At 39.0% G+C, this 27,087-nt stretch overlaps 1 protein-coding gene and 1 long non-coding RNA gene across 2 annotated transcripts; one reads left to right on the forward strand and one right to left on the reverse strand.

Annotated features, from left to right (window-relative positions):
• LOC135737402 (uncharacterized) lies at positions 1-3,173 on the reverse strand. The gene is made up of 3 exons (XR_010528469.2): positions 3,047-3,173; positions 2,265-2,407; positions 1-138 (listed from the first exon to the last, which is right to left on the reverse strand). It is a non-coding gene; the product is annotated as an uncharacterized lncRNA (long non-coding RNA).
• On the forward strand, positions 132-23,925 carry xpo1b (exportin 1 (CRM1 homolog, yeast) b). The gene is made up of 25 exons (XM_065245043.2): positions 132-1,797; positions 3,585-3,716; positions 3,966-4,067; positions 8,599-8,671; positions 11,738-11,799; positions 11,886-11,930; positions 12,079-12,260; positions 12,873-12,921; positions 13,096-13,215; positions 13,631-13,759; positions 13,890-14,048; positions 14,180-14,377; positions 14,471-14,609; positions 14,705-14,886; positions 15,038-15,194; positions 15,533-15,696; positions 15,828-15,962; positions 16,095-16,278; positions 16,910-17,016; positions 18,815-19,009; positions 19,110-19,278; positions 19,364-19,498; positions 19,963-20,122; positions 21,966-22,062; positions 22,398-23,925. Exons 2-25 carry the CDS (start codon positions 3,591-3,593, stop codon positions 22,542-22,544), a joined length of 3,216 nt encoding a protein of 1,071 aa, XP_065101115.2. The 5' UTR covers positions 132-1,797; positions 3,585-3,590; the 3' UTR covers positions 22,545-23,925.
• Positions 23,926-27,087: the final 3,162 nt, after the last annotated feature.

The following is a 27,087-nucleotide window of genomic DNA, read 5'->3' on the forward strand; positions in this document are numbered from 1 at the left end:
CTGGAAAGTACAATGACCTGCATTCAAGACACCTATGCTGTGGCTCTGACTTTACTAACATGCAGATAAACAGAAACACAAACTACTTCATTCATTCACACCATCTTACACTGTGTTTCCAAGGTGGCACCATGTGACCTGTACATAAAAAACAAAATAAAAATTGAATATAGGTCTACACACACAACAGCTTCTAATTAAATTATGCCTGACTATATGGACAAGACAGACAGCACAGTGCAGCAAAGCTGGTGTCACTTTCAGAATAAAACTCAACACCAGCTGCCACTGGATTACATGTTCACCTTATCTGAAAGTGAGAGGAGTTTGTTTTGGTAAAGAAAGAGCATTTAGTTTGTCAAATTACTGATAATAAATTGTTGTAACAATTCTTATCAGTTAACAATTTTTAAAGGCATGTGGCATGGGTCTAGTGCTCCTGCTAGTTCCTACATGAGATATTCAACAATGCATATACAAAATATTTATTTATTTTGACCTTGTGTTTTAAAACACAACCTGCAATGGTGTGTATTCGGTGTCCCATTCTTTGTTTAGTACAGGCACTACAGCACTTTGCACACTCAAAATCCAGTATTTTTCCATCAACTGACGTTTAAGTGGCATTGTATCACGTGATTTGCAAGGGGGCGGGGTACATGCATGCGCTGCACGTCCTTGTGAGCTATTATGGGACAGTTTATTATGTTTTTGAGTAATTCGATGTGTTTACCTACGATTGATATATCACTGCCTTATTGGAGTTAATTTCGCGGTAGTTAAGTTTATAGAGACAATCACAAGGCAATTGTATCAGGCTCTGACCCATGCCGTGCGTGTCATACCCTGGCTTTAGGCAACCACTCCCCTTCGTGGCTCGTGGAAAATTACCAGCTTACAATCAGCGCAAGTAAAAGCTCTAACATCCGCCTCACGGACTCGTTGCCCCCGAATCTTCTTCAGTCCACCAAAAATTATATTCCACAACATACAGACATTCGCCATGCTAACAGTGTTGCAATGTCAAAACGCTGTTATGTTAAAGCGTAACGTGATGATAAATGCTAATGTTTACCATACCCAACAGATACACGAATACGCATTATTGACGGTGAAAATCGAATGCCATACATTACTCTTCAACAACGAATAAACAGCAACTCACGATCGTAATTTTATCAGCATTTACAACTCCATTCTGCACGCAGTTTGCCTTCTTTTTAAACGGGCGGAGCGGTGGCGTGGGCGCCCGAAAGAGTTGAGATTGACTGACAACAGCGCAATCCAATGGATCGCAAACAATGACATGTTTAGCAACGGGAGAGCCAATAGCGTGCTCTAATGGGCGTGACGTTAATACAAACTTTTCGCGGCGCCATCGGCTGAAAACTAAACCGAGATGGAATCTCCCAGTCTGAACCGGTTTCAACCGGTTAGGAGTTTGTTGCTTGTGAGAAGAAGAGGCACAGGCTCACAGTCTAAAACCGCCCTGGTGCAAAATTGACTTCAGTACAGGGCACATTTCTTTATTAAGGTTAACTTTGTTTCTTAAAATGAACCGGACTGAAAAAATACTTAACTCGCCGTGATTGTTGGTGCGGAATTCACATCCTAGTGGTCCTTATATTAGGCAACGCTGGTGTGGCTGGCCAGTCAACGGCTCATCCTAAATATTTTTTTACATTTTGATAGAAAGCTTGAATAAAAGGCACCAACGATACTGGATCAAATAAAAATTATTTTAGCAACTCTGGCAGACAAGCCCATCTTCCTTCCCTCAAAGGCTTGGACTTTTAGGTAGGTAAATGTGTGGTGAAAACTTCTAGTTAGAGTGATTTGGTTGGTTTGTGATCTGAGAGGAATGCTGCTGTAAAATTGTGTGGAATTGCCTAGAAATGCACGTGTAAGGGCTAAGGTCGAAAGAAAGTGAAATGGCTTTGCTGGGGTTTATGAAGGATGTTGCGGGTGTGCTGCGTGATGGCTCGTGTTCAAGACTGGTGTCACGCTGGACTAAATCTGCTTTTGTCGATCTTTACCATCATTCTATTTTAAACCGATGATACAACTATTATATACCGTAAAACGTTAAACACACGAATCTTATCGCTAACACTTAAATCAGCAAGTGTTATCCATCACATTAGTCACATCATCTTGTTTCAGCGACGATGTTAAAATAAATTAAAAATGCGTTTACTTTCTAGTCATAGACGTCTAATATTTAAAAACCTAACAACATATAAGTTAAATTAATTTAGACTTACCTGGTTTTCTGCAAGTAAGTTAAAACCTGCAGAGCTCTCAGGTGCAGGGTGCATAGCATGGTGTTGGTGGGAGGGGTTGCTCCGAGAAGTCAGGGAGGGAGATCCTTGCAAAGTCACCTCATAGGAGTCATCTGAGACGGGTGCTACAGGCAACCAAAAGCGTCGGGCAGCGTAGAAAATGTTATCGTCACGTTTGTAGTTTAAGAGATGCACATTAAACGTTAAAATGGGTACTGTGAATTTAAAGGGTTTATTAAGAGGCTTTCTGTTGTAGCGACGTTTTGTTATTGTTGCACATGCGCATGTTAAGCATGGTCCAGAAGTGTTTTAAATAAAAGAAAGGGGAACAACACTGTATCAAAAAAGCGTGTTCATTTGTTTACCAGAACGCATCAGTAGTTCATTTGGCTCTTAACTGCTGTATGTTGTTGTTTTGGGTCATGATCAGTCCAACCCAACACTAAACGACATCACATAAGATGCGATGCATGTCATCCAGCTGAAACCTAATTCAGTTAACGTTAAATGAGTAGTAGCCCAAGACCCAAGTGTTGGCATACTACACTCGCGTATCATGTGAGTATAAAAATGTGTGACGTGAATGAAATAAGTAGAGATGTGCCATCGCGGTGATAAAAGGCGGATAAATGCGGGTTTCAACAGGTTGCGCATGCATGGCCACTTTATGTAAGCAACAAAGCTTGACAGTGTCGTGACTCCTGTCCAGTCAAATTCTTGAATCGCTTTAAATGGCATTTCTGTTTCTTGTCCCTACTCCGTACCTTGTTATGCAATAGTTTGGCTCCGCAGTGCAAATTAACTCTTCTGCAAACAGTGTGAGCATTAAGTGATCAACAGTTGTCCCCTAGCGTATTATTTCCGCAGCCTGGTGTTTGGACGTTCAATCATAGAAATATAGCTAATGATGCAACGTGCTGGGGTACGCCTCTTCGCCTCTTGTGTTATATGTAAACAAAATGACGTAAACGACGAGGCTGTGTAGCACGTGGTGTGGTGTCATTGAAAGAATAATGCCTTGTGTAATCACGAGTCCAGTGAGTTGCTCTTGTTCCTTGGAAATATTAGAATATTCAAACATCTATCATGAAATTGAAATAAGAGTTTGCACCACCCACCTATTGTTATTCAAGATTATTTCAGATAGCAGGCACTGGTGTGTTTAGACAGGCCAGGTCATATAAGGCTTTATATATCCTGTGTTGGGGTGGGGGGAATGGTCAGCTGTTTGGATTTGTGTACCCAAATGTTCAATTCACATGACTTTGCCCCTGCTGGATGTTTTCTCCCTGTGCCCCACAGAGCTCTATGCCAGCAATTATGACAATGTTAGCTGACCATGCAGCCAGACAGCTGCTGGACTTTAACCAGAAACTGGATATCAACCTGCTGGATAATGTGGTCAACTGCCTGTACCATGGGGTTGGGCCACAGGTAAGAGTATTTTAAAATAAGGCACCATCAAACATTTATTGGCTGGAACACTGAAAAAACTTTTTTGCTTTTTATAATTAATTCTTTAAGTACAATTTTTTATTTATTTGCAATTTCAATATTCTATAAAGTTTCTATAATTTGTTGATTCAGAGTTGTTTTTGCATTTATACAATTACATTTTGAATAATCAAACCTTTCTTGATACTTCATTTGGTAAGTTATGGCAAAATGTTTCTCCAATTTTAGCAAAGAATGGCCCAGGAGGTGCTCACTCACTTGAAGGAGCACCCAGATGCATGGACACGAGTTGACACCATTCTGGAGTTCTCGCAAAATATGAACACCAAAGTAAGCTAAGCCTCAACCTATTCCGGTGGAGGGTCATGGTTTCTATACTTTGAGGAAGATCTGATCTTTTATCACAAATTATATAGGGTTCTAGAGGTTTAAAAGAATGAACATAATGTATTTGGTTTTTATTACCATTAAACTGGATGGGGTGTCTGTACCCATTAAGCATGTTGGGTCTTTTATTTACAGGCTTTACAATTTTAGCACAATTGGGAAGTGACACAATTCCTAAATAATTCCTTTATTTATGTGAGATCAAGGTTTCCTACTTCTCTCCTCACATGCTTTTTGCTGGGTTACCAAATCTAACCTTGCAGGTAAAGTCAGTGTGTGAGGATCATCGGTTGACAGTGAAATACCTCAGTATCTGAACAGCTACTAAAGGTGCAATGGAGACGGTCCATTTACAGTCAGGATCTGTAATGCACATTAATGAGCTGTTCCATAGACTTTTCTTATGTTTAAAATCTATAAAGAAGAACAGTTATAAAACGATTTGGGGTTTTTAAATTTCTAAAATCTTAAAACAAAATTTAACATTAGTTGGTCTGTCTCCCATAGTGTAAATAGACTTCCTCAAAGTACTACTGACCCAGTTTGCCGTCTGCTTGTCTTTTAAGATTGCTCTTAACCCTTTGGTCATTACTAATGATTGAGTTGATTTATCAACAGTATCTGTAATTTCAAAATGATAAAGGCCCAAAAGTGGGGCCTCTAAAGGAACAGACATGAAAATATACAGAGCAGGTAAATTCTTTGAATTTGTCTAAATTCATCAAGCAAGCACAATTTTTAAAGAGAAAAGGGAACAAACAGACAGAGTGCAATAAAGCACTGTTGAACATTTGGCTTTGTTGCTTAATTTATTTTGTAGGGGAAAAAGCAAACAAAAGACAATTAATTGAAGTTGTTCATATTTGATATTAATCACAATGTTCCATTATGTTGATTGCTTGTAATAGGACGAAAAGGGGTGTGTCTTCCTGTGCACCTTGACACAGCTAGGCTTTGGCGGCAGGCCTCCACAAGGTCTACCTTTTCATTCCCTTACTCTTAATTCTGCTGTGCCTCCATTCACACTGCACATGCCTCATACGGAGCTGAGGGACAACAGGCAGTTAGGCAGATCCCGTTTTTTTTACCCCAGTCAGGTCTTATAACAGTTATTTCCACTGTAGGGATCATCAGTGTCTCTGTGTGCTGTGGTTTCCCTTTTCCTCACAAAGCATTCAATGCTCCTCTGTCCTGGTCATTTCTCTGTTTCATTGACCAAAAAACCTTGCAACATCAGCAGTAAGCAATAAACAGTTGATGCACTGCAAAGTGTTTTTTGTCTTTCTTAGTCTTTCCTTTTTATTGTTTAAACATCCTAAAAAAATTAAAGGTGAAGGCACCCTGGTGTTTTTAGAGGGTGAAATGTGTCAGTAGTAATTGTACTTTAATTTGAGTAACTCCAGGCTTCACCTTTAATGTTTGACAATATGTGAGCTTTTTGCCTTTTCACTTTAACACTAACATTTATGCATTTTAAATGTTTTAAACAGTATGCTTGTTCCCCAGGGAACACACATACTGTTAAAATATGCATTATAATGCACTCTTAAGTTGATTTGAAAAAAAGCTTTTGATAAGTGCATAAATGCGTAACACTTTAAAGGCACAGTATGTAAGATATCCAAAAACTTCTACCACAGTTTTAAATATGTGTATTTGCATTATCCCAAATGTTTTAAACAATGTTTAAATCAGAGAATTTGAAGTTTATAAAGTGTTCCATCCCTGTTTACAGGGTTACCTATCAGTGGCATAATGTCTGCATTATCCTCGGTTTCTGCATTAATTGTGGTAGAAATTCTAGATGTGTTTGACTTTATGCAGCGCTTCCAGACCAGTCAGTGTATGACATGGTAGTATCTCAAGAGCGATTCAAAAGCAGTAATACACCCACCTAAAGGATCATTAGGAACACCATACTAATATGGGCTGTTTTTCAATGTCAAGGAAGGATCCTTGGAAGCCAGAACTTCGAAGATGCTACGTCATCGACATTCGTCGAAGGACTGTTCCAATGTCAAGGATCCTCTGAATTTCAGCCAAGGACCGAGTCCTTCGTTCAAGAAATATCCCATATACAGGAAAGGATGCATATCCCCACAATCCTATGCGCTCAGCACCAAAAGCACACCTTTCATTGACACAATGACATGCACTTGCTAGCCTGTTCCATTTACGTGTTATCCGAATGCTTAAAAGGAGCCTCGCCTAGCTTCTGAAGGAAGTGACTTGTAAGGACTATAGTCCTCAAAGGAAGTATCCTTGACATTGAGAAACGGCCACTGTGTTTGACCCCCTTTCGCCTTCAAAACTGCCTTATTTCTATGTGGCACTGATTCAACAAGGTTCTGAAAGCATTCCTTAGAAATGTTAGCATCTTGCAGTTGATATGTGGGATGCACATTCAAGGCACGGAGCTCTCGTTCCACCACATCCCAAAGATTCTCTATTGGGTTGAGATCTGGTGACCGTGGGGACCATTTTAGTACAGTGAACTCATTGTCATGTTCAAGAAACCAATTTGAAATGATTCTAGCTTGGTGACATGGTGCATTATCCTTCTGGAAGTAGCCATCAGAGAATGGGTACATGGTAGTCATAAAGGGATGGACATGGTCAGAAACAATGCTCAGGTAGGCTGTGGCTTTTAAACGATAACCAATTGGCACCAAGGAGCCTAAAGTGTGCCAAGAAAACATCCCCCACACCATTACACCACCACCACCAGCCTGCACAGTGGTAGCGAGGCATGATGGATCCATGTTCTCATTCTGTTTACGCCAAATTCTGACCATCTGAATGTCTCAACAAAAATTAAGACTCATCAGACCAGGCAACATTCCAATTTTGGTGAGCTTGTGCATATTGTAGCCTCTTTTTTTCCTATTTGTACTGGAGACGAGTGGTACCCAGTGGGGTCTTCTGCTGTTGTAGCCAATCCGGCTTAAGGTTGTGCGTGTTGAGGCTTCACAAATGCTTTGCTGCATACCTCGGTTGTAACGAGTGGTTATTTCAGTCAAATTTGCTCTTCTATCAGCTTGAATCAGTCGGCCCATTCTCCTCTGACCTCTAGCATCAGCATGGCATTTTCGCCCACAGGACTGCTGCACACGGGATGTTTTTCCCTTTTCACACCATTCTTTGTTAACCCTAGAAATGGTTGTGAGTGAAAATCCCAGTATCTGAGAAGATTATGAAACACTCAGACCGGCCCGTATGGCACCAACAACCATGCCACGCTCAAAATGCTTAAATCACCTTTATTTCCCATTCTGACATTTAGTTTGGAGTTCAGGAGTTTGACTTGACCAGGACCACACCCCTAAATGCATTGAAGCAACTGCCATGTGATTGGTTGATTAGATAATTGCATTAATGAGAAATTGAACAGGTGTTCCTAATAATCCTTCAGGTGAGTGTATACACTGATCAGTACTATACATTATCAATCTGCACACTGCCACATAAGGAAACATTATTGTATCGTCTAGCGATATTTCTGTCAGACTGATTCTGGTGTGACATGGCCTGACATGATTTCTGTCGGACTGATTTCTAATCTGCAGTTTTTCGGAAAGACTACAACTCCATCATTTCACACTCCTTTAGTGTCATCAAGCTGCAATTTTGTTTATATATGGGGACCTCTAGTGGCGAAAATTACATATTGTGCCTTTAACATTTAGCTTAACCTTTTTCGTGCTGAACTCATTAATCCCTACAGCTGAAATACTGTTTTCCAAATAACAGTAGTGACCATAACTAGAGCATTAGCATACCATGAATGTATCCTTAAAAAAGCTGCATCTAAAACATCTTAGGCCAGAGTATAAACTCAGACCTGTGGTTCGTCTTGCTGTTTTTGAGACCCACACCAGTTATTGATAAAAGCAGTACTGTGACTGCCGTACTGCAGCATCACATGGCAGTGTTTGTTTTGTGAGAGGAAGGGCTGTGGTCTTTCTTCTGTAGTCGACCAATGGGAATATATTTTGGGGCGAATAAAACCTTTTGAGCGGCAGTTGCCCTTGGTTATTTTTGTTTTCGGAGAGTTGTTGCGTCGTTCCCCCAAGCTGCTTGCTTTGTTGTGGCCGGGCACAGAGTCAAACCGTTAGTTTTAGTGTGCCATTAATGTCTCTCACATTCTGGTGTGACATGGCCAGAAACAGCAAAACTTCTACAGAATTCATCATCAAACATTTAATATAAAGTTTTGATGGGGGATTTTGGATTTTTTGTTCTTCGTTTTTTTTTCTCCCCAAGTTTGTGTTAAAATATCCCTGTAAAATTAAATCTGCATGATTTTCTTTCAATCTAAATTAAATTGAAATAAACCAAAGGACGTGCAAAATATAATAGGCAGGCAAAGTTAAGAGCAATTGTTTTGTTTTTATTGTGTAACAGTGCAGCTGTGGCCGATTGGTTTGTAAAAGTTTGGATCGTTAACTTTTAGATCTTTTTTTTGGCATTACAGTACTATGCCCTGCAGATTCTGGAAACAGTTATTAAAACAAGATGGAAGATTCTGCCCAGAAACCAATGTGAAGGTAAGACGGACTCACAAGAACACATCTCTTTCTTGTTAAAGGTTACCATTTGAATGAGTAAATAATTAATAGCTCAGAAGTCGTTCTGTTGAAATTGTTAAGGTACAGCCAATGCAGATGTTGAATTTGGACAGTGGCTGAAAGATATTGAAATTTAAAGCTAAACCTTAAAATCTGTGACAGAGTTTCTAGCAGGCCTGTGTATTCATTAGAACCAGCTGCATGATTGCCAAGTTAAGCTGAATTCCCCTTTTAAAAATGCATGGAAGGTCCTTTGCTCAGCTTAGCACTCTTCTGATTCTGAAGAGACCAGAATCTGCTGTGTAAAGAGCATATGCAAGTGAAAAGTTACTGATAAAATATTTTACAAGTAATACTTTTTTTTTTTTAACTTAAGCAATGTCCAAACCATTGTCTCTAAAAGCTGCGAATTTTAACTAGGGCTGCACGATAAATCGAATGTAATTGTCACACGCATATCGTCAGTAATGTCGATTCCTTGATTAGTTATAAATCGCCATCAGGTGCTTTCAGATGGAGCGGCATTTACTACACAGAGCCGTAGGCTCTGTTTACACGTACATGGTTATTTTTAAAAACTGAGAGATTTACCTTCGTTTGTGCCCCTCGTTTACACGCAAACGGAGAACTCGCCTCTGAAACCGATTGTTTCTAAAAACTCCGGCCAGAGTGGAGATCTTGAAAATCTTCGGTTGCACGGTTGCATGTATAGTGAGACAAACGGATGTTTAAGCAGGCAACGTCACAGAGTATGCGCCAGAGCTCGCACCTACGTCAAAAGTGCGACCCATGTTTACATGTGACTGCTACTCTGAACACTTCCAAGATCACATTTATGTTCGTGCAAAATCGTTTCGTGTGTTTGTATTTGCAAATACAGCTGCTCCATTATGTCGAGGAGCAGAGACGAGTGCTCTGAGGTCAGCAATTTTACGCGTGTTTGACCTTATGCGGCGCTGCAAGAACCGACAGACGGATTGTTGCAGTAGGTGATTGATGACGTCAAAGTACCGCGAGAGCGATTCGAAATTAGACCTCTATGTGTGATTCCTCAACTCGCTCTCGTTGTACGTTGACGTCATCAATCTCCTACTGCAACAACTCCTCCCTCCAACATGAAGAACCAGTTCACGTCACCACCAGCGCTGCTGGTGATTGGCTTACGTGGGCTTGAGCGTCTCTTGACGGCAAATATGCACGGGTACGTGTAAATAAACACTTTTCTGAAAACTGACATGTGTGCACGATATTATTTTTGAAACCGGAGATGTTGAAATGTCCGTTTATGAAAATAGCCGCCCACGTGTAAACGTAGCCGTAGTTCACTGACAAGAGGAGAAATATCACATTCATAATCACGGATGAATTGCCTGCGATTATGAATGTGATATTTCCCCGATATTTTTTTTTTTAAAGGTAGGGACGCGGTTTGATTCTATTTAGATGGATTCAGATATTCTATTTTGATGGAACATTGTGCTGTTTATGAAGTTTGTGTACCTTTACGAATTAGCACAACGATATTTACGTTTTCAAAATTACAAACAAACTACTATGTCTACACAACCGAAAACATGCTCTATCTAATTCCGATTTTAAACCGTTGTTTATGTTCATTATTTATGTCTAACATCACTGGTGAATGAGATATGAGTGGGCTTCTGGTCTGTACATGTTCATGTGTTTTGTAAGAGGTGTGGCCTTGATGGCAATTTGAATGGGGATTGGGATGTCACTGCTAGTAGTACACGTCCGCCCACTCCTCGCGTACACAAACTCACACATTTAGACTTGCACATTTTTTTAAGTCTTTAAATATATGGGCTTTTCTTGGTGGAGTGAACATTAACATTAGTAATGGCTCCAATAAAAAGAGAAATGGTGCAGTCTTTCAACAGACACTTGTGTTAAGGCCTCAGGTTTTTCAATGCACTCAGTGTGAGAGCACATTTGAAGCAAGAGGTTAACTGAAAATCAACATTTGCAGAGCTTAAGGATCCTGTAAAAAGACAGGCTACTGTTGATCAGACCGAGTTGATTTAGAAGCTGGAACTGTTACTTTGTACAGCAAAATGTAATGTGGTTTGAATCATCCTAATGTAAAAAAGAATATCTCGTTTAATTATTATTATTATTATTAGCTTATACCGATAAAGTAGCTTTTTAATAACTCAACTTTTCAGACAACTGCGTTTACATGGGACTTGGAGAATTGTCAGGTTTCTCGCAGGCAGTGACATCACCTCATATAGTAGATAATAGTCGTTCAAAAAGCCGACAGCATATCCGTCTTAAGCTGTACTGTTATCTTCCACATGTGACGTTTATCTTTGAAACGCAGATACATGCGCACATGGACAAAACCGTGAGAAAGTTGTTTACATGCCAAGCGAAATCAGGGTAATAGGCAAAAAATTACCTGATCGTTTTTTGCTTATGCCGTTTATGGGCTTTCCCCGATAGAAGAAAAGTATTTTACGCGTTTATGTGACCCCACACGTTATCAGTTGTTTAAGCATAAGCGACGTAAGACTGTGCATGTAAACGCACTCACTGTCTGTAAATGAAATGCAGAAAGTTTTCCAGAAAGTTTTAGATGTCTCCTTATTTAACACCTGAACCAACTCATCAGAGTGTCTCCCTAACAAGCTGGTAAGTTAAAACATTAAGGAGACATCTAAAACATTCTGGAAGGGGGTCCTCCAGGACCTGGGTTGAAGAACACTGGTCTATATATATTTACATGCACTTGTGTATATATAAACATAAAAGTGAGAAAAAAACTAAATAAACTCTAGATTGATATCACTAACATTAATTAAGACAATCCGTTTTTCATGACTGTGTTCTTCATGACCTTGTCTCTGTGTTTACATGTGGAAAACAGTCAGCAAATGCATAAAGTGCTGATGTAAATGTTTACATGAACAGACAGTAAGTAACAAGTCCTCCGAGATGGGTTTCTTCAATTAGGATGTAGAGCTCATGGAGTGTTGTGCTGTCTTGCTATATTCACTGACGTTCCCTTACTCTGCTTCATTTCAGGCATTAAAAAGTATGTTGTGGGGCTTATCATCAAGACTTCATCAGATGCGGCCAATGTTGAGGTCAGTGAACCTCTTTTTTTTGTTTATGATCTTTCTAATGTTAGTGTTTGGCTGTCTGTTTTATGCTCTCCTCTTCCTCTTTTCAGAAAGAAAAGGTGTACATTGGAAAACTCAACATGATATTAGTACAGGTAAGATCTTTTTGACTGAGAAATTTATAGCTACAGGTCAATCCCTTCACATGCACGACTGAACACAATGATTGTAGTGTGTATGAATTTGATTGATTTAATAAAAATGTCACTCTGCCTCAAAGTCGTATAATATTTTTGTATTCAGATTTTGAAGCAGGAGTGGCCAAAACATTGGCCAACATTTATAAGTGACATTGTTGGAGCGAGCCGCACCAGCGAGAGTCTATGCCAGAACAACATGGTCATCCTGAAGCTCCTGAGTGAGGAGGTGTTTGATTTCTCCAGTGGTCAGATGACACAGGTGAAAGCCAAACACCTGAAGGACAGGTGAGAGTTTTTTTAATATCAGTTTGTGATTAACACAAATATGTGTTGAAGATGTGTTACAGTAACTGCATCGTGTTTTTAAGGGAATGAAACCATATAAAGTAATGTTACAAACAGTAATGCTGCGTTCAGACCAGCCGCGGTAGAGGCGTCAAGCGCGAGTGATTTCAATGTTAAGTCAATGTAAAGACGCGTTGACGCACGTCTGCATGTCTCGCGGTGCGAATGAGGCGTTAGGCATGGCGCGGTAAACGCGATTCTGCCTCATTCGTGCGTATGCCGTGAATTGAGCATTGCCGCAGCAAACACGCGAGTTGATACTTTGGCAGAAAAACACGCCGCATTTAACCAATCAGGAGCTTGCTCTAGTAGTGACATGATTACAGGAAGCGTGCTGAGTCGCAGAAGCCACTCACATGACGCGAATGTCTCAATGACTAGAATTTCACACACGAATGAAGCAAGTAAACTCAAAATGTTCAAGCGGCAAACTAGACGTGGGAAATGCGAATTTGATGCCTCAAACGCAGCTGGTGTGAACACACAGTTATAGCTGTGTTTATTACTTGCCTATTTATTCAGTTTTGTCATGTGATCTGCTTTTTTTCATAGCATGTGCAATGAGTTCTCTCAGATATTCCAGCTGTGCCAGTTTGTGATGGTATGTATTTCTATCTTACACAAAGACTTCTTCAAGTTGTTTAAGTTTGTAAAGGAACATTCAGACATAATTTATTAATTAGACAAGCACACAACTTGAAAATCTCTGAAACATTACAGTTTAACTTTACACTCCCAGCTGTATTTTAATAGTTTTTTTTCCTCTATTCCCCAGGAAAATTCCCAAAATGCCCCATTGGTGCATGCCACTTTAGAAACACTGCTGAGGTTTCTCAACTGGATTCCATTGGGTTATATCTTTGAAACCAAACTCATCAGTACTCTGGTGTACAAGGTAACATCTGTAGATTTTCTAGCTGTTGAAATCTTTGTGAAGTATAAATATATCAGAAATCTTTGTTGTTGTTTGGCTGTAACAGATAAATTATCTTTTTATAGGTATTTCTATAGGTTCAGGATTATGTAGCCAGGTGGTTTAGTTTGCAGTGATAACTGTATTTTATACTAATTTTGACTAGAAATTATTTTATTTGTAAAAAGACACAGTGTAATGAAACAAAATAAATATTAGCATTACTAGTAAGAAAATTGGTAACTTTATTGCAAAAAATCTAATTCAAGTATTTCAGAAAACTTGAAATGATGCCGCTATATCGTTTAATACAGTTACTACTACTGAAATTAAATCCCAAAAATATTTTCCTTGGAAGTAATTGTTTTCTTTTCTCTACTTCCTGGTTGATCTGTAGTTCCTAAACGTGCCGATGTTCCGCAATGTGACTCTGAAGTGCTTGACTGAGATTGCAGGGGTCAGCGTGAGCCAGTACGAAGAACAATTTGTCAGTCTTTTCACTCTTACCATGATGCAGCTCAAACAGGTAACACTTTGAATAGTCTGTATTACCGAACCAAGCACATGCTGTCTCTCTTATTTACTGATCTAGGCACCAGTTGATCTTGTAAAAGTCTGATGTTGTCATATCTTACCTTACCATTGTTTTGTTGAAGATGCTTCCCCTGAACACAAATATCCGACTGGCATACGCAAATGGTAAAGATGATGAGCAAAACTTCATTCAGAACCTCAGCTTGTTCCTCTGCACCTTCCTCAAAGAGCACGGACAGCTTATAGAGAAGAGACTGAACCTCAGAGAGACTCTCATGGAGGTACATGCACGGACTGAAGCTTAGATGTTTATGAAAGCAAGCACACACACAGTCGGCCTCATATCAGTCACACAACGTGGTCCGTCTCTGGTTTAATGCAGTGTTGTTAAGGCCCTCTTTGTTCTTATTAGGCACTGCATTACATGTTGCTGGTGTCAGAGGTAGAGGAAACTGAGATCTTTAAGATCTGTTTGGAGTACTGGAACCACCTGGCTGCTGAGCTCTACAGAGAAAGCCCCTTCTCCACTTCCACCTCTCCTCTTCTTTCAGGGAGCCAACACTTTGATGTACCGCCCCGCAGACAGCTATACCTGCCTGTGCTGTCTAAGGTGGGAACTCTAGACAAAACTATTCCAGAGACTGCAGGCATCTAATATAAGTTTGTCACTGGCAGAAACACTGTTTATGTTCTTTTGCTACAGGTGCGTTTGCTGATGGTGAGTCGCATGGCCAAGCCTGAAGAAGTTCTGGTGGTGGAGAATGATCAGGGTGAGGTTGTTCGAGAGTTCATGAAGGACACAGACTCCATAAACCTCTACAAGAATATGAGAGAGACACTTGGTGAGTCCACTGTTTCTATAAACCTCATAAAGGTTTTGTTCATCACTCTGTCTGTGTTAGCAGTGAAATAATTTCTTTCGTTTTTTCCTCTGTAGTCTATCTGACCCATCTAGACTATGCTGATACAGAGCGTATCATGACAGAGAAGCTTCATAATCAAGTGAATGGTACCGAGTGGTCCTGGAAGAATCTAAACACGTTGTGCTGGGCCATTGGTTCCATCAGTGGAGCCATGCATGAGGAAGATGAGAAGAGGTTTCTTGTCACAGTTATTAAGGTACTGGAATCTTTAAATCTGTATATGCTGTAGCTAGATGCATGGTCTTTTTCTTGTCTCTAGGTTTAAAGCATAATTTATCCTGAAAAATGTATAAGTGTTATTTAGATATATGTGCACTAATTAAATTTTACATGTCTATCATTAACAGGACCTGCTGGGTTTATGTGAGCAGAAGAGAGGCAAGGACAACAAGGCTATTATCGCCTCAAACATCATGTACATTGTGGGCCAGTACCCACGATTTCTACGTGCTCACTGGAAATTCCTTAAAACTGTCGTCAACAAATTGTTCGAGTTCATGCATGGTGAGTCTTATTTAATTATTAGTCTTATCTGTGTAAACGGGTGTAAAAAAATTGTGTAATCTTTAAATAGCAACAGCTTTGTTTAGAGATGGACCGATATATTGCAGTTGCCATATCTTTTCATTATTTGCATTGGGTATAAATCTTACATGGACCTCATACTGGCCAATTTGCATCATTTTTGGCTTTTGGTTTTGACATTAAAAAAAAAACATATCAGTCGACCACTAGCTTTTCTACATTTAATTACACGCATGCATCAGGTGCTGCATGTTTGCTATGCTACTGGATATAAAAAGAGCTTCTAATTTTAGAATTTAACTATCTGCTCCTCTCAGAAACCCACGATGGAGTTCAGGACATGGCATGTGACACTTTCATTAAGATCGCTCAGAAGTGCAGGAGGCATTTTGTGCAGGTGCAGGTGGGAGAGGTGATGCCCTTCATTGATGAGATCCTCAACAACATCAACACCATCATCTGTGACCTGCAGCCCCAGCAGGTACCAAAATACCCACATCCGTCTCAGTTAGCCTATTCTTTGTGTTATTTTTACACTGGATTTTAGAAAAATAAAGGCATTGCATGGATGCTTCTGCAGTCCAGCTTGATCAACTGATCCTCTGTTCTCAGGTGCATACGTTTTATGAAGCTGTCGGCTATATGATTGGAGCGCAAACTGACCAGGCTGTGCAGGAGCACCTGATAGAGAAGTACATGTTGTTGCCCAACCAAGTGTGGGACAGCATCATTCAGCAGGCCACCAAGGTGCGATATATAAACATTAAAAAGTGATTTTTTTATTTTTATTTTTTTTCCTTTGTAAATTAATATGATATATTCCCCTTCCTGAACTAATTGATCTGAAATTAATGCTGTTTCTGCTCTTTCCTATATCAGAATGTTGACATCCTGAAGGACCCAGAGACCGTGAAACAGTTGGGCAGTATTTTGAAGACCAACGTCAGGGCGTGTAAAGCTGTGGGACACCCTTTTGTTATTCAGCTGGGCCGAATCTACCTGGACATGCTCAATGTATACAAGTGCCTTAGTGAGAACATCTCTGCTGCCATACAGACCAATGGTGTGTGTTTTTTTTTTTTGGATGTCTCATATCCCCTGTACTACTCAGTTTGTACATTTTTTGAGAGTAATCATGAATCAGATTTCTGGGTCATATAAGCAAAAGTGTATTAATGTTTTTCCAAAAAGGTGAAAGGTTATATTGAAAACATTTATCTGCTATAAAATATATATTATATATTGTTCATTAATACATTTTGTCACAGTACTAGAAAAACTTTATATGTATAGCTCATTTATAATGTTTTTCTTTCTTATTTTTATCTAATTTTTCTAGTTTGGCACTTGGACCCTTATTATCTCAGAGTAACATTATTCTGACGTCTGTCTTACAACAAAAATTCACAAGTCTAAAGACTGCCACTGAGCTTTACGCCACATACGTGTCTGAACAGCAGTCTATTATAAAGCTGTCTAAACTACGATATATATAGCACTGCAGCTAAAACAGAATGAGTGAAGTTCAAATGAATATTTACCGGATGAGTGCTCCTACTAAGAATTGTTGTATTTCTCACAGCTTTGTATTTCTCACAGCTTTGTATTTCTACTGTTTGGCATAAACATAACCTGGACCCAGGGGTCTTTGTTCACATCTGTTTATTTGATTTGGTGGTTGTCTGTTTTAATAGGCGAGATGGTGACCAAGCAGCCTCTCATCCGGAGCATGCGCACAGTAAAGCGAGAGACGCTAAAGCTGATCTCAGGCTGGGTCAGCCGCTCCAATGACCCACAGATGGTGAGAAACACAATTGAGCTGTTTAAGACAACCTGAAGCTTTAACAGTGTTAATTTGTTGATTGCATGTATGTATGTATGTATGTATGTATGTATGTATGCAGTGCATTAGAAATATGCCTTCATATTCATCAGAATGTACAGTATGTTTCTTGGAACTGAGCCCTCAACTTTAGCATTGTAAGGGGCTTATCACACCAAACACGCTTGAAATGCTTGGAAACGCAAGGCGTGACGCCCTGCCTTTTTTTAAAAAGAGCAGTGTGATGCAGCTTTTTATATTGCTAGGCAACATCCGAGTCAGCTGTCTTGTCAATCAAATATTGAAGCGTGAGTGCTCTTTTGCTGTTAACTGTCATATTAGCAGAAACTTTAAAAAGAGGACGTTTGCTCTGACCTTGTTTGAGGGTGAGAGGTGCACAAACACGAAGGAGAGAGTAAGCGAGTGGAGTCCGGATCTTCAAAGCAACTGTAAACTTCCCTCACCACAACGTAAGGCCCGACTCTCCCCTCATTCGATCGGACAATGGAAAGACGCAAATGACGTCAGCTGCTTTTCCACTCTCAGAGCTCCTTCAAAACCTCGTGCTGAGACCAGCAGTAAAAATCACAAGGCGTTCGGCATGCAAAAACAGCGAGCAAACTCTCCCTGCCCATAGAATATCATTCAAAATAGGTGCCTGCAACTGCCATAAACGCGTTTGGTGTGATTGGCCCCTAATGCTGCGTTTACACCAACCACGTTTCAGGCGACAAAATCGTGTATACCGCGCCTAGTTTGCTGCTTGAACAGTTTGAATGCATTCGCGCGTCTACTTCACTTGCGGAAAAAGCAAGCATTTGACGCGCATCAGAAGCTCGGGTGTCAGCCGCAAATTGGCGTGAAACGCAAAATGCACAAAAAGCATCATTCGCGCGTACCACGCCATTTGCTCAATTTCGCACCATTCGACTGAACTAGACACGCGAATGAGGCGGAAAGGCGTCTTCCACGTCATGCTAAATGCCTCATCTGCGTCGCGGGACCTCCAGATGCGGGTCAACGCATCTTCACATTGACTAAACATTGAAATCACTTGCGCTTGCCGCCTCTACCGCGTCTGGTGTAAACGCAGCATAAGAACCCTGTTCTGATAGTTACACTGTCACTCTTGCATTGTGGCATACTTGATCGTATCTAAAATTGTTTTAAGCACAATTTTCTAAATGTGTAGTTTTAGTCTTATATGTGTGCTTTAAAAATGTTCATGCTTCTTTAAAATGAACTTTTGAAATTAAAGCTGCAGTCGGTACCTTTTGCCTCTCTATTGCCATCTCTGTCACATTAAATTGTAGGTTACTTAACTTTATGTGTATTAAAAAAACCAAACTGTCATTTTCTGGGAAATCCAGCTGACACCTTAACAAACCATTATTATAAGCATGCTGTCATGTATCACGGTAAAGAATAACCTAAATATATCCAGCTTTAAATATTTAAACACTTCTGCAAAATCTAAGATTGTGCTTTCTTTTATGTATATAAATTATATCCTAAAATGTTGAATTAATGCACCTACGCACATTAGGCAACTACCGACAGGCACCTCAACTAAACCCATCAGGGACGCAAGGCTTTTAAGTCTGATCTCTATTTGATTGTTAGTTCCAGTATAAGTGTCTCTGGGCAGATATTTCTGCTTTGCCTGCTTCATGTGTGTTGGCCTGGACCTGTTCAGATTATCAATGTCCTAAGACAACACGCACTTATCTGCTGATCCTCTAAGCCTGTCTTTGCTTGTTTTGTGTTTGCGCTCCAGGTAGGGGAGAATTTTGTCCCTCCACTGTTGGACGCGGTGCTTATAGATTACCAGCGCAATGTCCCTGCGGCAAGGGAACCGGAAGTGCTCAGTACCATGGCGACGATCGTAAACAAACTGGGTGGACACATTACAGGAGAGATCCCACAGATATTTGATGCAGTGTTTGAGTGCACACTAAACATGATTAACAAAGTAAGCAGCCCTTACTTAATTCTGAACAGCCTGTAATGAAAATTGAATTATTGTATTATAATCAAAGCCCGCCTGTGTATGTTGCTTTAATTGTGTTTAGGACTTTGAGGAATACCCAGAACACCGGACACATTTCTTCTACCTGCTGCAGGCGGTGAACTCTCACTGTTTCCCAGCATTCCTTGCCATTCCACCAGCCCAGTTTAAACTTGTGCTCGACTCCATAATATGGGCCTTTAAACACACCATGAGAAATGTGGCAGACACTGGTGAGATAAACGCAGACTTTAAACCTACATTATCGTTTATCATAGCATGCATAGATCAAATGTAAAATAAACAATTTAATCGCAGGCCTGCAGATTCTCTACACGCTGCTGCAGAACGTGGCTCAGGAGGAGGCAGCAGCGCAGAGCTTCTATCAGACTTACTTTTGTGATGTCCTGCAGCACATCTTCTCTGTTGTTACAGATACATCACACACAGCCGGTGAGCTCTGCCCACTCTCTCTTGTTCTCTGAAGTCTTTTTTTATCCTGAGCACAGCTTTAATCAGCCTCAAACTAAAAAAAAAAGGTTTTATAAATGACTGACGGAAGATTATTACTGGACTAGATTTAATTTAGACTGCTTAAATTATTACAGATTTTATCTGATAAAGAGTGAATGATGGCCACGTTGATTGTGTCTGTCTAGCTTTGAAGTAATATTACTGTATTTTATTTAAATACATCATTCTGATTGGTTAATCACGGCTTTCAGATATTTCTAAATAATCGCTCGCATAGATGTCACCTGTTTTACTTATGTATATACAGCTGACTGCATGTGCATACTATCTCTAATTAGTAATGAAAAGTCTATTATTCTGTTTTTGTTCATTTATTGCAATCACTTTCGGAAAAGAAATCTGTAAATGCTGATTTATTAAGCTTCTATGTGTTTGTCTTTCAGGTTTGACCATGCACGCCTCTATCTTGGCGTACATGTTTAATCTTGTTGAGGAAGGGAAAATAAGTGCAGTTTTGAATCCATCAAACCCAGTTAGCAACCAGGTGTTCATCCAGGAATATGTGGCCAACTTGCTAAAATCAGCTTTCCCACATTTACAGGAGTGAGTATCCACTAACGATTTCTCAAATACTCATGGATTCAAAGACTGTACAGAATATCTTGGAGAAATTGTAAATATCTGAATTATGACTAGGGGTGTAACAATACATCGATATGGATCGATGCATCGATGTCACACATAAAAATCGATTTGAGGTTCCTTTATTTTGACACTCTCCATGTCCTCATTCCTTGACATAACGTCCATCTACGCATTTCCGCCAAAGCGCACATTTTTGTTTATTTTCGTCTACTAGCGTCAGAAAGTGAATGCGAAGCAGCAACAAAGTAGCCTGACGTTGTCATACTCAATTCTAGTCAGAATTTGAGTCTGATACCGCTCCATGATTATGAGGCGTGTCTCAACCGAAAAATGCCTCTGCACTCTATTGGATAGACCTATGACCAATTAGAGCAACGGCGTGTGTGACGTATGTTGAAATGACGTCTTTTGCAGCCTGACTGAACTGCTAGTTATTTCGCTACAATGACTATACAATTGTGATTATACTAGCGAATGTACATCAACACCTACTATGTTTACAACATTTCATTTATATCACAACTTTAAGTATTTACTAAGTCATACAGAAAGAATATCTCTTACCATTTGTACGTTAGGTGAACTTCATCCACGACCATACCCATTACGTTTGCTTGAAAAATATTGGAGCTTAGCATGTCCCTCCACTTATTCAGCAGCCACGATTCCAAGGTTCCGAAAAGAAGCTGGCAACGGCCGCTAATTATATCCATCGAAACCCGTAGGAAGGACAACAAAAACATCTTTGCGATCAACAAATGCCTTGATCGCGTTTCTCTGTTCCTCTTTTAAAATCAATGCTCTGTCGATATCTTTTCGAACAGACTCAATGTCAGAATCCACACATCTGAATTCTACAGCGGCAGCCACTTCGTTGTAAATAGATTCAACACATGCGCTCTTTGGTGACGTGGTTGGTTACGTTACTGTTGATCATCTGTCCATCATCGTATAAAGCCCGCCCTGACAATTTGATTGGTCGACCAGCTTTGGGTCTCGCATAGTAGCTCCTCAACGGAGAAACCCCAGACCGATCTTCCTGTCCTCAAAATGTTGTGGTCGGGGCTAAGATCGGCTGATACCCAGGCTAGCAACAAAGTGGTTGTAGCAGTGAAATCACTGCGAAAGCGACCTAAGACGAGCAGTTGTTTAGCACTGCAGGTGATATTGTACTAAAAGCTCTCTAACTTAAGCCGCATTCATGATCCCTATGATGACAAAAGTAAACAGAAAGATCGGTTTACGAGATCGGCAAATTTAGCGAGTACCGATCGAGTCATTGAATGCCATTATCGGCCGATTGGCGGACGATCGATCGGAGCATAGATTATGCCATTTTCAAAGAGGTTAATTAAATGTTCATGTTATATATTTTGGTTGCATTTGTAAGTTAAAATATAACATGCCTTAACTAGGCATGTAATATAAAAATATCTATAAATTAATCGGATGGAATCGCAAACGCATCAAAGAAGTGTTTAATGTATCGGCAAAAATTGAATCGCCGGCAGAGAAAATCGTTTTTTAATCGAATTGTAATGAACTGTCTGATTTACACCCCTAATCATGACTGCCACATGCATGTGTGTTATTATCAGGCATTTTCTCTGCAGTGGAGCATTTGTTAAAAATGTGTAAATTATGTACTAAAATCACATTTTGAGTTAGTCAAAACAACTGCTATTAGTTTACCTTGCACAAGACAGCCCTCTTCAGTTTGTTTACTTATATAGCAAAATAAAAACACAGATAGAAAAGAAATGTATTCTCTGTCTGATTGTGTGATTCTCTATTTTTGCAGTGCCCAGGTAAAAGTGTTTGTGACTGGTCTGTTCAGTTTAAACCAAGACATCCCAGCATTCAAAGAACACTTGAGGGATTTCCTTGTGCAGATCAAGGTCAGTTTCAAATAGTCTTAAAGAGATCTCAGTGAGACCAGGACACTGAGTAATGTTTAGTTTTGTTTACTAAAATGAAAAGAAAAGAAAATAATAAGGTATTGACATCAGTAAAAACAAACCTTTGTCTGCTTTTTATGTTGATGAGCTGTCATTTTGACCTTTAAGTGACCATAAGTATTGTGTAACTGTGTGGGGCGACTGTAGTGCCAAGTGTGAGTGTATGTGTTGAGAGAAAGTTTTAACTTGTGGTGGAAATAACAGGTTGCTGTTGATGTGCATTGGTTCAAGCTGAACCCATGAAATGTTCATTCCTTTCTCTGTGTTCTTTTAAGGAATTTGCAGGCGAGGACACCTCTGATCTGTTTTTGGAAGAGAGGGAAGCCTCACTGCGTCAGGCCCAGGAGGAGAAACACAAATTGCAGATGTCCGTGCCTGGCATTCTCAACCCACATGAAATACCAGAGGAGATGTGTGACTGAGTTCACACACGCGCACACAACACACGCTGACTTGGAAACAAACTTAACACATCTCGACCGAGGCGGTGTTGTGGCTGCTCTTCTTTGGGGAATTTGTGTGATTTCTTGTACGTGTGTGTGTGTGTGTGTGTGTGTGTGTGTGTGTGTGTGTGTGTGTGTGTGTGAGTGCGCGAGTACTTTAGGCTCTTCCTGTGAGGAGGTGATTTCGGCACTTGGCTGTCTTTTGACCAAAACAATATGTAAATTATTTTGTCATCCAGCGGCCCTAATCGCATAGTTGTGTATTACCTTTCTGTTGTTAACAGCTTACGTTTGGTCACTGTAATCCAAATGCCGCTGCATGAAGTGTCACACCTGTACAATTAACTCTTGCTTGTGTGCTCTTTTTTTCCTCTCCCGTTTTCTCCTTTCACGCATCATGTATTTGTTAATGTATATTATATATAAGAGCAAAGTGCAGTTTTTGTAGAATGCTGTATGTGCTCTGGCAGTGGGCAGATGTATCTAGTGTCTGTATCTGTGTGTGCGTGTGTGAGACAATCACAGCCTCTTAGCAGCACACCAGATACAGCCAGTGAAAATGTTGATGAATGTTAGTGATGGGTGAGTGTTGCACAGTGGCTATAGTTTTTTAGCCACTGTGCGTGCGCGTGTGGGTTTGGGTTGGGCGAGGAGCTGATAGCAGATTGGGACTAAAGTAAAGCTTGATGCTGAATGTGAAGTGGCACGGATCACTGAATGAATGGACTCTGTGAAGTGAACCTGTTTGCTTTTTTACACAGGAGTGTTCAGCAGCCCTCTACATGTTCATATCAGCATAACTGTACAGCATCTTTACTACCATGGGAACACGCGGATGTTTCGTTCTGTTTTGTTCTGGGTGTGCGAGCGTGCGCGCGTGTGTTGTCGCTAAGCCGACATCAGGTTTTTTGTTTTCCTCAATGAGGACGGTTGCTCCTTTTGTGAGCTTTCATTAAATTGAAGTAAAAAAAGTGGTTGATATTTATGGGTTCTTGTAGGCTTACACCTTTATAACTGCTCATGTTAACTCACTCAGAGACAGCTTTTGGAGTTTTTTGAATTGTACTAATTTCCATTGTTTACCATGCTGTAGTGCCGCAGGACACTACGTAGAGCGAAATAAATCTCAGTTTACATTTAATTTTGTATTTTTGCATTTTTCATTTTTATCTTGAGGTGTCCTGTCCAAATGAAGCAAAACGGTTTTATTCTAAGAAAACGACAAATGCCAACATTCTCAATAGGAAGATGAATGTACTGATTCAATTACTTCAGATTAGTGGTGAATTTCCCTTCACTATGTGTAACATTTGTTGTGAAATTTTTTGAACTGATTAAAGTTGAAAGAATTTTATAAGTATGTCTGATTCCTCTCAGGTTTCTTGTCAGTGTGATGTCATGTGTAGTAAATAAATGTTGGGACATTCCCCTCTGAATGTTACACCACATTTATAAATAATTAAATCATGGGTATTCATTTCTGCAAGACGATGTTAAAATACACTAAAAAATCATATGTACAGCAACAGGTCTAAACAATCTCCCAAACTTAAACCACTGCTAAAGGGACAGTTCACTGAAAAACTAAAATTCTGTTCTTTACTTATCCTCAAGTTGTTTCAAACCTGTATTTATTTCTTTGTTCTGCTGAATACAAAATAATTATATTTTAGTAACAAACAACAAAAAGCAGATCTGGGGAACCACAGTAAACTTCTATATAGTAAAAAATATATTAAACTATGGAAGTAAATGGTGCCCCAGATCTGCTTTGTTATTAACATTTTTTTTTAACTTAATTTGTATTAAAAAAAAATAATGGTTTTGAACCACTTGAGGGAAAAATGATGATGAGAATTTAATTTTTTGTTGAATTATCCTTTAACATGTTTTGAGAACTTGCCTGTAGTAAATTTCACTCGCATGGAAGCAAAAAGCAGAACTGGTGCACCATACACTTCTATAGGAAAAAATAAAAAAAATACAATGGAAGTAAATGATGCCCCAGATCTGCTTTATTAACATTTTTTTTTTTACTTAATTTGTATTAAAAAAAATAATGGTTTTGAACCACTTGAGGGAAAAATGATGATGAGAATTTAATTTTTTGTTGAATTATCCTTTAACATGTTTTGAGAACTTGCCTGTAGTAAATTTCACTCGCATGGAAGCAAAAAGCAGAACTGGTGCACCATACACTTCTATAGTAAAAAAATAAATAAAAATACAATGGAAGTAAATGGTGCCCCAGATCTGCTTTGATATAAAAAAAATTTAACTTAATTTGTATTAAAAAAATTTATGGTTTTGAACCACTTGAGGGAAGAATGATGATGAGAATTTTCATTTTTTGTTGAATTATCCTTTAACATGTTTTGAGAACTTGCCTGTAGTAAATTTCACTCGCATGGAAACAAAAAGCAGAACAAAGCAGATCTGGAACACCATAGACTTCTATAGTAAAAAATAAATACAAATACAATGGAAGTAAATGGTGCCCCAGATCTGCTTTGTTATTAACATTTTTTTTTTAAACTTAATTTGTATTTAAAAAAATTATGGTTTTGAACCACTTGAGGGAAGAATGATGAAGAGAATTTAAATTTTTGTTGAATTATCCTTTAACATGTTTTGAGAACTTGCCTGTAGTAAATTTCACTCGCATGGAAACAAAAAGCAGAACAAAGCAGATCTGGAACACCATAGACTTCTATAGTAAAAAATAAATAAAAATACAATGGAAGTAAATGGTGCCCCAGATCTGCTTTGATATAAAAAAATTTTTTTACTTAATTTGTATTTAAAAAATTAATGGTTTTGAACCACTTGAGGGAAGAATGATGATGAGAATTTTCATTTTTTGTTGAATTAAATTAAATCTTTAACATGTTTTGAGAACTTGCCTGTAGTACATTTCACTCGCATTAAAACAAAAAGCAGAACAAAGCAGATCTGGAGCACCATAAACTTCTATAGTAAAAAAATAAATAAAAATACAATGGAAGTAAATGGTGCCCCAGATCTGCTTTGTTATTAACATTTTTTTTTTAAACTTGATTTGTATTAAAAAAAATAATGGTTTTGAACTACTTAAGAGAAGAATGATGATGAGAATTTTAATTTTTGTTGAATTATGCTTTAACATGTTTTGAGAACTTGCCTGTAATAAATTTCACTCGTATGGAAACAAAAAGCAGATCTGGAGCACCATACACTTCTATAGTAAAAAAAAAAAAAATACAATGGAAGTAAATGGTGCCCCAGATCGGCTTGGTTATTACATTTTTTAAAAATGTTTTTGATGATAATAATAAATGATGATAAGAATGATGATAAGATAAAAAATTTTTGTTAACTATCCTTAACTAACATGTTTTGGGATGTTAACATAGAGATTGGTGAACTGTTATTTTAGCTCTATTGGTAGAGCATTGTATTAGCTGCATAAAGGCCATGGGGTTGATCCCAGGAACAAACTATTAAATGTACGCATGCGTTGCTTTGGATAAAGGCACCTGCCAAATGCATAAATGTAATTTAAATGTGCCCACCACCTGCTGAATTTATTATAGCAGCTAAGATCCATTTCCGCACTGATGCTTCTCTTAACCCACGGTTAAAATGAAACCTGTCATCCACTAAAGCTCTAGTATCCTGCTGTTTGTATACGTCTCAAGAGCTATGTGACTGGCACGGAAAAGCAGTGTAGAGTTTCAATGCTGATGCAGTTTCCTTGAATATTATGTGCTTTAATATGTATTCCAAGAAACGCGCCTCTTTTTGTATTCTCGTGTGCACTTGACATGCTTTAACAGTTGTTTGAATGCATCATCATTATTTCATAATCACATGAGAGTGTTTGCTTTTTAAGAAAACATGTTTTGGATCAAGAGTAAAAATATCCAAAAGTTCTGAAGAAGTTTTTTAGAATTGCCTGGAAGTCGAGTTTAATTTCTTTAGTCTTGAGACTGCTGTCTATTCTGCATTTGATTATAATTGATTGAAATCATTTATTATGGTTTCCCGCTTGTGTTGTAGCCTGCAGTAAATTTAATTCCCATGGAAAGATGACATGGATTTTCCCCCGCCCAATTTTACAACATTAATCCCGTCCGGGGGAACAAGCAAAACCTCTTTCATAAATCCTGTTCAGGGCCCAACCCACTCATCCCTCTACTCAGTGAAAAAGATAGCCCACTTTACATTAAGTATTCATTCTATATATAAAGTTTCTTGTTATATGTGACCCAGGACTACAAACCAGTTATTTTATCCCCAAAATCATTAGGATAAGTAAAGATGTTCCATCTTGTAAAAAATATCATAAGTAATATGTGTTGCTAAGGACTTACAAACCATCCATAAGTGGAATGCTTATTCAGCTTTCATATGATTTATAAATCTCAATTAAAAATGTACCCTGAAAGGGATAGTTCGGCCAAAAATGAAAATTCTTTCATCATTTACTCACTCTCATGTTGTTACAAACCTGTATAAATTTCTTTGTTCTGATGAACACAAA

The sequence above is a fragment of the Paramisgurnus dabryanus genome, chromosome 17 (genome assembly GCF_030506205.2).
Source record: "Paramisgurnus dabryanus chromosome 17, PD_genome_1.1, whole genome shotgun sequence".
Classification (NCBI taxonomy): Eukaryota; Metazoa; Chordata; class Actinopteri; order Cypriniformes; family Cobitidae; genus Paramisgurnus; species Paramisgurnus dabryanus.